Genomic DNA, 12,801 nt, shown 5'->3' with positions numbered 1-12,801 from the left:
GACACACATGCACACACAGAGGTGCACGCACACACATGCAGAGGAACACGCACTCACAAAGAGGCACATGCACACGCACAGAGGCATGCAAACATACATAGAGGTGCACACACACACAGAGGCATGCACTCACACACAAGCACACAGGCACACACACTCACAAAGAGGCACATGCACAGAGGCGTGCACGCACACATAGAGGTGCACGCACACACAGAGGCACGCACTCACACACACAGAGGCGTGCAAACACACACAGAGGTGCACGCACACACAGAGGCACACACCGAGGCATGCACCCACACACACATGCACAGAGGCACGCATATGCACACACATGCACACAAAGGCACATGCACACACAGAGAGATGTGCACACTCACATAGAGACACACACGCACTCACACACACAGAGGCGTGCAAACATACACAGAGGTGCACACACACACAGAGGCATGCACTCACACACACACTGACACCCCAGCCTCCTCACTCCGGGGAGCACCCTGCCCCGGGCAGCAGCATCTCTGGACTTGACCTTGGTCCTGTGCTAACTCGCCCCTGACCTTGGGCCCTCGGGCTGCTCCTGCCTCGGTCCCAGCACTTCCAACAGAAGGCAGCCGAGCTGGTGCCGTCCACGGGCATCCGGCCTGAGCGTCAGGGCTCTTTCCAGGAGACCTGGTTCATTTCCAGAAAGCCCTCTTAGCCGACAGCAGTGGGGCGGTCAGATCAAACCCGGCGCCAGCACCCTACGTCAATCCTTCCTACCCCTCCCGGGGGCCGCCGGGCCCCGCGCGCCCACAGCCGCCACTCCCGGTGCCAGCGCAGCTGGACGCGGCCCGGGGGGACCTGAGGGCAGCGCCCGCCCGCCCCACTCAGCCTCCGGCCACGCCACGACCTCCTCCCGGCTCTGGGAGACAGGAGCCGATGACACTGGGGAAAACGCTGGCACCGCTTTTTGTAACCGAGGGAGGCACGTCCCCTGCCTTTCTCGCCTTGAAAGGGAGCGCTCCTGTTACAGACAGGTCGTGCTGCTGAGTCTGCAGGAGCCGCGCACCGCCAGCCGCCGCGCACCGGTCCAGGGCGGCTTCCGGGCGCCTGAGTGCCAGGCGGCTTCAAAGGCGGAGGCGGCAGCCCCCCCCACCCCCACCCGCCCGCCCCCCCCCCAGTGAGTCAGCGCCTTCTGGGAACAGTTAGGCGAACCTTTCATTTTCTAGAAAAAATACGCAGTGCCCTCGCCCACACCCAGCAGGAGGCAGTGCCCCGAAAAGCAGACGGGGCGCAGGGGCGTGGAGGGGGTCAGCGCTGAGACGCGTGGGAGAGCAGGTGGCCCGGCCGGGAGGGGAGTGAGCCCACGAGCGGGAAAGCCGAGCACGTGGGCGGCCGGTGGTCCAGGTGAAGCGAGATCACCGGGACCTGAGCCGCGGGGGCGGGACCAGCCACATGATTGACGGGGCTCAGGGCAAACTAAAAACACGGATGCCTTAAGCACATACCAGGTGCCAAGTCAGGGACTAACATATAAGCTTTTGCCCGGCCGGGGTGGCTCAGAGGCTGAGCGTCGACCCATGAACCAGGAGGTCAGGGTTCCATTCCGGGTCGGGGCGCAGGCCCGGGTTGCGGGCTCGATCCCCAGTGCGGGGCGTGCAGGAGGCAGCTGGCCAATGATTCTCTCTCATCACGGATGTTTCTGTCTTTCTCTCCCTCTCCCTTCCTCTCTAAAATCAATAAAAATATATTTAAAAAAAAAAAAAAAAAAAAAAGGACAGCCGAAACCGGTTTGGCTCAGTGGATAGAGCGTCGGCCTGCGGACTGAAGGGTCCCGGGTTCGATTCCGGTCAAGAGCATGTACCTTGGTTGCGGGCACATCCCCAGTGGGAGGTGTGCAGGAGGCAGCTGATCGATGTTTCTCTCTCATCGATGTTTCTAGCTCTCTATCCCTGTCTCTTCCTCTCTGTAAAAAAATCAATAAAATATATTTTTTTTAAAAAAGAAGGACGAACAGAGGGTGGTTACCCAAAAATACAAAAGCGAGAAAGAGCAAATAAGAAGGAAAGAGCCGCGCCCTGACCAGTGTGGCTCAGTGGATAGAGCGTCGGCCTGCGGACTGAAGGGTCCCGGGTTCGATTCCGGTCAAGGGCATGTGCCTTGGTTGCGGGCACATCCCCAGTGGGGGGGGAGGGGTGCAGGAGGCAGCTGATCAATGTTTCTCTCTCATCGATGTTTCTAGCTATCTATCCCTCTCCCTTCCTCTCTGTAAGAAATCAATAAAATATTTTTTTTAAAAAAAGGAAAGAGCCATCCCAGCCGCCCGTGGACAGCACCACCCCGCTTAGCCTCCTGTGAGCCACGGCGGGACACGTCAGCGTTTCTAATGTTGCTCCAACCACAGAATGCCAACCACTGAACGTCGGAGCCCGTGCCAGGGAGTGTGTATACCGGGCGGCGGCCCGAGAGGAACCGCTGTCTGCAGCGCGAGTGACTCTGTCTCCCCGTGTCAGCCCCCGCGGCCCCACGGGACCTGCTGGCTTCATCCTGGCTTCGCTGCCACGACAGCGCGTGGCCAATAAATATTTACCTAAAACAAAAACCAGCCCGGCCGGCGTGGCTCAGGGGTGGAGCCTTGACCTATGAACCAGGAGGTCACGGTTCCATTCCTGGTCAAGGGCACAGGCCCGGGTGGCAGGCTCGAACCCCAGTGTGGGGCGTGCAGGAGGCAGCCGATCCGTGATTCTCTCTCTTCGTTGATGTTTCTCTCTCTCTCTCTCTTCCTCTCCCTTTCTCCCTGAAATCAATAAAAACATTAAAATATAATAATAACGAAAATTTGAAAATCAATGAAAGGGAAAGTGACGAAATAAAAGAATGAACAAACTAGGTCTCAACAGAGCCATCGGGATCTCAAAAGTGGGGTTTGCCCCGGAGGTCAGGGTTGGCCGAGTCTGGTGCCCGGTCAGGGTCACTGGTTCTGGGTGCGGCCTGGTTCCCTGACGTCGGGGAAGGTGGGCTTCAGGGCTCAGGGAGCACAGGGGACAGGTGACAGTGCCCAGGCCCCCAGGGAGGGCTGTGGTCTCACTCGGCTCGGCGCTCGACACGCAGCCGCCGCTCGGCGTCCACTGTGGCCACGCAGATGCTCGGTTAATCCTGGGAGAACCCGTGAGTGAAAGAATGAACAGGCCAGACCTCAGAAGAGCATCAAGATTTTTAAAAAAATGTTGGGGGGGGGGTGTTAATCTTCACTTTAGAGAGGGTGGGAGGGAGTGGGAGGGACATAGAGAGAGGAACATCGACGTGAGAGAGACACAACTGGTTGCCTCCCGCACGTGCCCTGACCGAGGTACGTGCCCTTTACCTTAATCAAACCCAGGGCCCTTCGGTCCACGGGCTGAGCCAAACTGGGCAGGGCTAGGATGTAAAACTGGGTAATAATTTGCAAAACATCTTTGAATTCACGTTTTGACAGAGAAATGGGTGAGATTAAGGCCTCTCTCTCTCTGCTTCACCAACAAAACAAAAGCAGCGGCTGCAGCGAAGAAACATCCCCCCCCCACCGCCCTCCGCCCCGGGAGAAAGGGCTTCTCCCTCCAGGGCCATGCGGTCTCCATCCTAGCAGCTCAACTCTGCTGTACGCCTGTGTTTCAATAAAACTTTATTTACAAAAACGGACGGAGGGCCGGGTAAGGGCTGCAAATGCCCGCGGGGGCTCTGGCACACTGCTGCTCACTCACCAGGCTGTCAGGTGGCACCGAACGCACGCCCCCCTCCGTGAGGCCGGGAGACACTCCCCGGGGCCACCTGCAAACTCGGACCCGAGACCTGCCCCCGCTCGCCAGCGCCTTTATTTAATAACAGCGTCAGGCCGGGGCCCTGGGGAGCACGTGCCCCGGGGAAGAGGCAGGACCAAATTAAGAGAAAAACGCAGCCAAAGGAATTTCCTTCAATCAACTGAGTTCTTGAACAGGAGCCAGAGCACACACACCAGGGAGGGCCCTGGCCTGGTGGCTGGGAGCTGAGACGGTGCACATTCCAAAGGGCCAGGCATCGGAGGGCCGTCCTCCCCTCCCCTCCCCCGCCATCGCGCTGACCTTGCCTCAGGAAACACCGATTCCCAGCCCCAAAGACGGTAGAAACGAATGCGGGATGGAACCCAGAACGGCCCCGGGAGCGGCATCTTCAGCCCCGTGAGGCCAGGGAGAGAGAGAGGGGAGGCCGGGTGAGCCCAGCGCCCAGGGAGGGGACCAGGCAGGGGAGAACCACGGTGACGGGGGCTGTGCCCCGCAGTCCACAGGCCCAGGCCCAGGGGCTGCAGGAGGGTGGAGGGTGGGAGGCAGACCCCAGACTGACTGCGGGGCAGGACCTGTGTTATCTGAGTCCCTGAGGCCGAGCGGCGGCTTAGTCAGCGCCTTCTGACGCGAAGGCTGCCCGGGGCGCTGGCGGGAGGCCCACGTGAGTCATGCCACTCCCTGTCCCGGCATCGTGGGTGGGGGGGCTCCCCCCTGGGAGAACTCAGGCATATTCCCACACACAGGAGCGGAACCCCCCCCCCCCCCGCTGCCCCGGTGCCCGGGCCTGCACCTGCATGTGAAGGGCCCCGCCCCAGCCCCGCTCCCCTCCCCCTCCCCCACCCCACCCCCCCGCAGTGAACACAGCCCTGCCCCCACGTCTCCCTCCTCTGCCACTTGAAGCAAGTCTGGAGGTAGCATCTGGCCCAAAGGTGGCCAGGGACTGGCTGGGGCCGGGGGTGAGGGGAGAAACCCCCACAGCCTCCACAGGCTGCTTCCAATATCCCCCGGCTGCTGGCGGGCGGCAGGGACGGGCGCCCAGGGAAACCCCCCCTCGCCAGGGCCTGGCTACCCACCGCACAGCCACGTGCCATCCACCCCCCAGGCAGCCCCGAGCAGAGAGCCGGCTGGGACGTCGGCAGGGAAGTGGGGCGGGGGGCCTGGGGCCCCTTCACCCCACCTGAGAATCCACAGGAGCCGGTGGCCTGCCCCTGCACCCGCTCCCCGCCCCCGAGCAGCGGGCTCTCCCAGGGCACCTTCCACCTGACAGGCGTGTCCCTGGCGTGAGCGGCGGCGGAGATGAACTTACGGCAGCCAATACCTGAGCCAGCAACAACGGGGTGAGAGGAGGCGGGATAACGGGACAGTGAGGTGTGACTGTCCCCAGAGGGGTGCTGGCGGGGGGAGGCCTGGAGGAGGGGGTGGTAAGCAGAGGGTGACGGGCTTCTCCAGGCCGGACCTCAGGGCCCTGCAGGAGTGAAGCTCTCTGGGAAGAACAGGGAGGCGTGTGGGGGCTGTGTACAGACAGACACCGCCATCTGAACCTGCCGTCATGGGGGGGGGGGGGTGTGGGGGCTGTGTGCAGACAGACACCGCCATCTGAACCTGCCGTCATGGTGGGGTGCGGGGGGGAGTGGGGTGCCTTCCTCCTGTGTGTCGGCTAATCAACACAGCTGTCACAGTAACTTCCCCTCTTCTCTTTTTTTAAAAAAAATTTGTATTGATGTCAGAGAGGACGGGAGAGGGAGAGAGAGAAACATCCATGACGAGAGAGAGTCACGGATCGGCTGCCGCCTGCACGCCCCACACTGGGGATGGAGCCTGCAACCCGGGCCTGTGCCCCGACCGGGAATCGAACCCTGACCTCCTGGTTCCTGGGTCGATGCTCAACCCCTGAGCCAACCGGCTGGGCTCCCTTCTTATCCTCTTAGCACAGTGGTCGGCAAACTGCGGCTCGCTCTGTTGACTCATGAGTTTGCCGACCACTGACCTAGACTCTCTTTTTTTTTTAAATATATTTTTATTGATTTTTTTTTACAGAGAGGAAGGGAGAGGGGTAGAGAGTTAGAAACATCGATGAGAGAGAAACATCGATCAGCTGCCTCCTGCACACCCCCCACTGGGGATGTGCCCACAACCAAGGTACATGCCCTTGACCGGAATCGAACCCGGGACCCTTCAGTCCGCAGGCCGACGCTCTACCCACTGAGCCACACCGGTTTCGGCACTGACCTAGACTCTCGATTCCAATAATTACAGGCTGTTGTTGTTCCTTGTGATTGAGCCCCTGTCCCAGGGGTCGGCAAACTCATTGGTCAACAGAGCGGCAAACCGCGGCTCGCGAGCCACAGTTTGCCGACCACTGTCTTAGTGCGTCCCCAGTCTTTCTGCCTGGTCTCTGGCCCAAAGCAAATGCCTCTCTTTTCTCTCCCCGCCCTTCTCTCTGTCTGTCTCTCTCTGTCTCCCTCCCTCCCGCCCCGCTCCCAGCTGCACAGGAAACGCACAGCCGAGCTGCCCTTGGACGGACGTAACCGTCTGCACTCACGGCCGTGGGCGCTGAGCACATGTGGGAATACTTTGCTCTGAGGCTGAACTGGTTTGCCCTCCAGCTGCTTCCTATTACAGCGCTTGCAGGCCCGTCCTTCCCTCCCGGGCCGCATGGCCCCACCCGGGAAAGGGGGTCCCAGACCCCGGCACCGAGGGGAGCCTGCGGGGGACCCTCCTCTGACGCTGGGGGGCCGGGGAGCCTCTCCCAGCAGCGAGTCCTCACGCTCAGCACTCCGCAGGGAGAAGCCAGAGGAGAGGCCTGTGGTCCGAGGCCAGAATGCCGCTGGCCACCTCAGGCCCAGGGTGGAGTGGGGGGGCGCGGAGGGGGGCGCGGAGGGCTGGAGGTGGGAGGGGAGCTCCAAGAATGGGAGGAAAAGCTGGCAAACCGGCTCGCAGACAGTGGGAGCGGGGGTCTGGGTGCGGAGGGGAGAGCCAGCTGCAGCCCCAGGGGCGGGTCTGCTTGGTCTGCGGGGCAGGGGGGCCGGCGGTGGGGGTGGGGGTTGGGGGTGGGGGTGGGGAGGAGCCAGCTGGAGGGCAAGGCTGGCCGGGAGGATGCTAAGGACAAGCGGCAGTGACAGCCACGTCCAGGTCATTCCCGTCCCCCACACATGGCGGGAACACCCCTTCAGCCACAGGGGGGGGGGGGGCGGCCCAGGTGAGGAGCCCACACACAGCTCAGCGCTGTGGGAGGCACGGTCTCCTCCCGGGTGACCTATCAGCAAAGGGCCGGGGTGGGGGGGGTAGGGGGGGGCTGGGCTGTTTGGAACCGAGTGCAACCCTCGGCCCAGGGGGTGCTGCCTCTGTCCTGCCTCCTCGGAGTCTCCCTGCCCCGGGGGGGGGGGGGGGGGCCTGCCTGGGAGGGCGGCCAGCTCCCATCCTCCCGCCTGCTCGCTTCGAACGGCGCACTCGCCAAGGTGCCCGCCGCCCCTAAATAAACCCCCACCCGCACAGCACGGACAGGGAAGGAGCTGGGAGCCACTCTGCTTCTCCCCCTCCTGCTCCTACAGGACCAACGCAGCCCGCCCGTCCGTCCGTCCGTCCGTCCGTCCGTCCGTGGGACGCGCCTGCGTTTAATGCCCCTGCGTCTCCGAGTCCATTGCGAAAGCCTCGCTTCAGCTGCAGCCCCTCTCCCCGGGCGCGGGCACAGCTCACCTGGGGCGCGGGCACAGCTCAGTGGTAGAGCACCTGACTGCTGGGGACAGGAGAGGGGCCAGGGGCAGGAGGGGGGCCAGGGGGCAGGAGGGGGAACAGGGGGCAGGAGGGGGAACAGGGGGCAGGAGGGGGGCCAGGGGGCAGGAGGGGGGCCAGGGGGCAGGAGGGGGAACAGGGGGCAGGAGGGGGGCCGGGGGCAGGAGGGGGGCCGGGGACAGGAAGGGGAACAGGGGGCAGGAGGGGGGCCAGGGGGCAGGAGGGGGAACAGGGGGCAGGAGGAGCGGGACTGGGGGCAGGAGCCAGTCGCTCTGCCAAGCTGGTCTGCCGGCTCTCCACCTGCCCAGACAGGCCAGGATGCCCCCTGCAAACACCCCACTTGGCTCCAAATCTGAGAGACCGTCCCCAGCGGAGGGAGCAGGGACGTGGCCCCCCCGCCCCGTGTCCCCCGCGGGAGCTGCTCAGTGGGGGCAGCGCCCAGGCCGCACCCTGCTGCGGGGAGCCCCACGGCTGGCGGCCCCACGGGCTCGGTGGAGCTGAGAGTCCGGGTGCGGGGCCGCAGGTGCGCTATTCTGGGCGGCGAGACTCCCACCTCTGGGACCCCTTTCTACCAGCGGTGCCCCCTACCCCGGGCGCCCAGCCTTCCCGCCGGCCGTTTAAAATCCAGCGGACCCGCTGGCCGGCAGGGCTCAGGAGTTGAGCGTCACCCTAGGAACCAGGAGGTCAGGGTTCGAGTCCTGCCAGGGCACAGGCCTGGGGTGCAGGCTCAGTCCCCAGTGGGGGGCGTGCAGGAGGCGGCCGATCCGTGATTCTCTCTCGTCATGGATGTTTCTCTCTCTCTCCCGCTCCCTTCCTCCCTGACACCAATAAAAATGTACATACACACGCATTTTAAAAACAAACCAAAACCTCTCGGATCGCATCGCCTGCTAAAGCCTCCACGAACCCCCCTCCGCCCCCCAGGGCTGCACTCAGCGTCCCCCACACGCTGCCCTTGGCCCCGATCTGACGGCTCCGCCCAGCCATGCGGCTCTCGGGGGGGAGCTCGGGGCCCCTGGCCTCCCCAGACGTGACGCCGGCCCGGGGCCCTGGGGCTGCAGGCGGGAGACTGACCTCGTGGTCGACCTTGATGAGCGCGATGTCGGCCTTCTCGTCCACGTCCTTGATCTTGGCCTCGTAGGTGGCGCCGTCCTTCAGCTCCACCTTGACCCGGTGCTTGTTGGTCACCACGTGGGCGTTGGTCACAATCAGCCCGTCCTCCGACACGATGAACCCAGAGCCGCTGGCCACCGGCACCTCCCGCTTAGAGAAGGGCAGCCTGGAAGCCAGGGCATCCGTGAGCCAGAGGCACCGGGGCACCCCCTGCACCCCCGCACGGCAGGGGGGGGCCCTCCCTGCGCATCGGGGGTCCACGGAGCGTTAGGAACGTGCGTCCTGCCAGCGTGCTCAGGGGTGAGAGCCTCGGCCGGAGCACCAAGGGCCATGGGTCCGACTCCTGGCCCGGGGTGCAGGCTCCTCCCTGGCCCCAGTCGGGGTGTGTGTGTGCGGGAGGCAACCATCCCAGGTGTCTCTCTTCCACATCAACGTCTCCATGTTTCTCTCTCCCTCCTGCCTCCCTTCCCGCCACTCTCTCTAAAAATCAATGAGAAAAACACCCTCCATGAGGATTAGAAAAAGGGAGGGAGGGAGGGAGGGACGGAGGGCGGGAGGGGATGGGACGATAGGCTTTTACATGCAACTAAACAATTCCACTCGCCCTGGCTGGTGTGGCTCAGTGGGTAGAGCACCAGCCAGGGGACTGAAGGGTCCTGGGTTCCATTCCGGTCGAGGGCACGTATCTTGGTTGCAGGTTCCTCCCCGGCCGGACCCTGGTCAGGGCGCGGGCAGGAGGCAGCCCGTGGATGTGTTTCTCTCACATCGGTGTTTCTCTCTTTCCCTCTCCCCTGCACTCTCTCTGAAACTCCATGGGTGAGGATTAACCAAACAGAAATTCCACGCAGGGGTCCTCCAACTTTTTAAACAGGGGGCCAGTTCCCTGTCCCTCAGACGGTGGGAGGGCCGGACTATAGTTTAAAAAAAAAACTATGAACAAATTCCTATGCGCACTGCGAGCCGGGACGCATCGGCTGCTAAGCAGGACAGGCAGCGGCCCCCGGCGGGCCGGATCCATGTCCTCGGCGGGCCGCATGTGGCCCGCGGGCCGTCGTTTGAGGACCCCTGATTAGAGCATCCCGTCGGAAATCTTTCAGAGCCAGAGTTTCTTAAACCGTCCAGAGGGTCGGGGATGTGGAGGCGGCAGGTCCGGGGGTATAGGGGCGGGGAGGGGGGGGCTCGGGCCGCAGGAACGGGGGCTCTTACTTGCGGAACAGCTCGATGTGGACCACGGCGGGGGCGATCTTCTCCACCACGTCGGCGATGAAGTTGTACTTGTGGCGCAAACTGTTGGGGTCTTCCTGCCCTGGGGACGGGGCGGAGGGAAGGCCCGTAAACGTGGGGCCGGGAACGCAGCTCAGCACCCGACGGGCCTCCGGGACCAGCGCCTCCCGGGCCTTCGGGTTGGTGAGAGGCCCGACGAGGTGAGGGCCCGGCCACAGGCTCTGAGCCCCTTTATCTGAGGGGGGACCTCCCTTCGCGGCCACGGGCTCTGAGCCCCTTTATCTGAGGGGGGCCCTCCCTTCGTGGCCACGGGCTCTGGGCCCCTTCACCTGAGGGGGGGACCTCCCTTCGCGGCCACGGGCTCTGGGCCCCTTCACCTGAGGGGGGCCCTCCCTTCGCGGCCACGGGCTCTGAGCCCCTTTATCTGAGGGGGGCCCCTCCCTTCGCGGCCACGGGCTCTGGGCCCTTTTATCTGAGGGGGGCCCTCCCTTCGCGGCCACGGGCTCTGAGCCCCTTTATCTGAGGGGGGCCCCTCCCTTCGCGGCCACGGGCTCTGGGCCCTTTTATCTGAGGGGGGCCCTCCCTTCGTGGCCACGGGCTCTGAGCCCCTTCACCTGAGCGGAGCCGCTCTCTGCGGAGCGAGGCTTCCTAAGATGCAGAAAATCCCTGCACCCCCCCCCCTGCAGGACAGAGCACCCCGCAGGCCCTGCCGGCACCGCCTCCCAGCGCCCCTTCCCGCAGCCCGTCCTGTGCCACCCGGCGCCTCGGTCCCGCCTGCCCGGGGGGGGGGGGGGGGGGGGCGCTGTGCACTCAGGCGTCGGCCCAGGTTGCGCTCGGGGAAGCGAGGGCTGCCAGGCGACGCCCCCGTGGACACGCGGCGCCCTTCACGGTGAGAACCAGTCACGGGGCATCGTGTGCCCCCCGCTGAGCACCACCTCCGCCCTCCCCGGGGTCCCGGTGGCTGTGGCTAAGGGGTGCGTCTCCCCGAGTCCTCCGGTGGGAGAAATCCATCAGGGGAGACATTCCTCCCCGGCCCGGGCCCCGGCCCCGGCACGGCTGTGAGCAGGCCTGTGGGTGTCCTCGGCTCCTTCTCCTGGGAGATGGTCTCCCCCCAGCCAGACCAGCGCCCCCGGGAAGGCCCTCGGAGCCCCTCGAAGACGGGCGATCGCTGAGGACCGCGAACTCGCTTCCTCTTTCCATGAGGGCGCGGGAGCACGGAGACGGGGGTTTCCAGCTGAAAGGAGAACTCGCCGCTTTCTCACACCAACCGGAGGGAGCGCTCGGGGCCTGTCCACCCGGGGCTGCGGCACAGGAGGGGAGGACGGGGGCCTGGACGCCGGGGGCCCCGGTTCCATCCAGCCTCGGTCAGCCGGGGGCCTCCAGTGCCCCGTCTGTAAAACGGGCCACCGGCCTCCAACGTGAGCTCCCGGTCTGTCCCAGCTCCAGCGTCCCACGGGAGAACTAACCCCTCTCCCCGCTCTGACCCCAACCTGGGCAGCCAGGTAGGAGCAGGTGGCCTCCGAGACGGGGCCCGGGACCCCCCAAATTCTGCAGATGAGTCAACAGAGAGGAGCGGCCGTGAGCGCACGGGGCCCCCCGAAAAGCCCAGCAGACAGGCCTCTGGGGTGCAGCTCAGGAGGGAGCGCCGACCGAGGATCCAGGAGGTCAGGGTTCGATTCCCGCTCAGGGCTCAGGCCCAGGTTGGGGGCTGGATCCCCGGTGCGGGGCGTGCAGGAGGCAGCCGATCCGTGATTCCCTCTCATCACTGGTGTGTCTCTCTCTCCCTCTCCCTCTCCCTTCCTCTCTGACATCCATAAAAAAATATGTAAAAAGAAAAAATAAAGAAAGCAACCGTGACCTCACGGCGTCACGAGGAGGAGCCGGGACAACGGGAAAGCAAGCAGAGCGGAGGCAACGGAGCGTAAGGCACAGCACCTCCCTGCTCCCCGACGGGCAAACCGGCCGCCCGGCTACCCGCGCGGCTGCGGGATGAGGACCGGCTCAGTGTGGGCCCTGCTCCGGGACCGCCCGAGGCTGCCCGTCGAACTGGAGGGAGGGAGCGGCCGTGGCCCGTGGCCTTGGAAACGCTGGCGACCCCCCCGCTCCCCGCTGACCTCCACTGCCCGTCAGCGTCCTCCTCCCAGTGGTCAGCCGAGGGAAGAACGCCCAACACTGACCCTCCGGCGCCCAGGGAACGCGCCGGGGCTTCTGGAAGGCGAGGCGCTGTTTGTCAACGGCACGTGGACAGCGGAGAAGCAAGGGCGCCCGAGACGGTTCTCGGGGAGAGAAAACGGGCGGGGGGGCAGGCGACCCGGCTGCATCGTCAGCGGAAAGAAGCCGGAAGAGCCGGGACGTGTGGGGCGGTGAGCCACGGCACCCGCCCACCAATAACAGTCATCGCCGCTGGTTTCAAACAGCCGGCGACCCCGTCCCTTCACGAGCTGCGACACGGGCGGGGTCCCAGCCCACGAGGATGAGCGGCCCCCCTTCCCCCTCTAGGAGCGGCCAGTCCAGCACCAGCCCCACACGTCGCCTCCCTGGAGGCCTCGCCCTGGGACCTCCGAGAGAAAACTTCCCAACGGCTTTCAACAACGTCCTCACAGGAGGAAACACACACGCGCAGCGTTGATATGTTTCCACGATCATTGCCCGGGCCGGCGGCGTGGCTCAGGGGCTGAGCGTCCACCTGTGAACCAGGAGGTCAGGGTTCGATTCCCGGTCAGGGCACAGGCCGGGCTGCGGGCTCCATCCCCCGTGGGGGGCCTGCAGGAGGCAGCCGGTCCATGATTCTCTCTCATTATTGATGTTTCTCTCTCTCTCTCTCTCCCTCTCCCTTCCTCTCTGAAATCAATAAAAACGTAGTTGTTTTTTTTTTAATTAAAATATTATTGGCAGAGCCCTAACCGGTTTGGCTCAGTGGATAGAGCGTCGGCCTGCAGACTGAAGG

The 12,801-nt window shown here is 64.3% G+C and overlaps 1 protein-coding gene across 2 annotated transcripts in view; it reads right to left on the bottom strand.

The window, feature by feature from the left end:
• Positions 1-12,801, bottom strand: part of HTRA1 (HtrA serine peptidase 1) — a 40,384-nt gene that overhangs the window by 16,733 nt on the left and 10,850 nt on the right. For both annotated transcript variants that reach the window (XM_080641982.1, XM_080641983.1), the window contains exons 2-3: positions 9,837-9,936; positions 8,592-8,796 (exon numbers count right to left, since the gene is read on the bottom strand). In XM_080641982.1, the coding sequence (XP_080498108.1) occupies positions 8,592-8,796; positions 9,837-9,936 (305 nt within the window). The remainder of the gene's footprint in view (positions 1-8,591; positions 8,797-9,836; positions 9,937-12,801) is intronic.

This window comes from Plecotus auritus (genome assembly GCF_963455305.1).
Source record: "Plecotus auritus genome assembly, chromosome: 9".
NCBI lineage: Eukaryota > Metazoa > Chordata > Mammalia > Chiroptera > Vespertilionidae > Plecotus > Plecotus auritus.
Note: the sequence above shows the minus strand (reverse complement) of the source record. Positions and strands in the feature narration are given on the sequence as shown.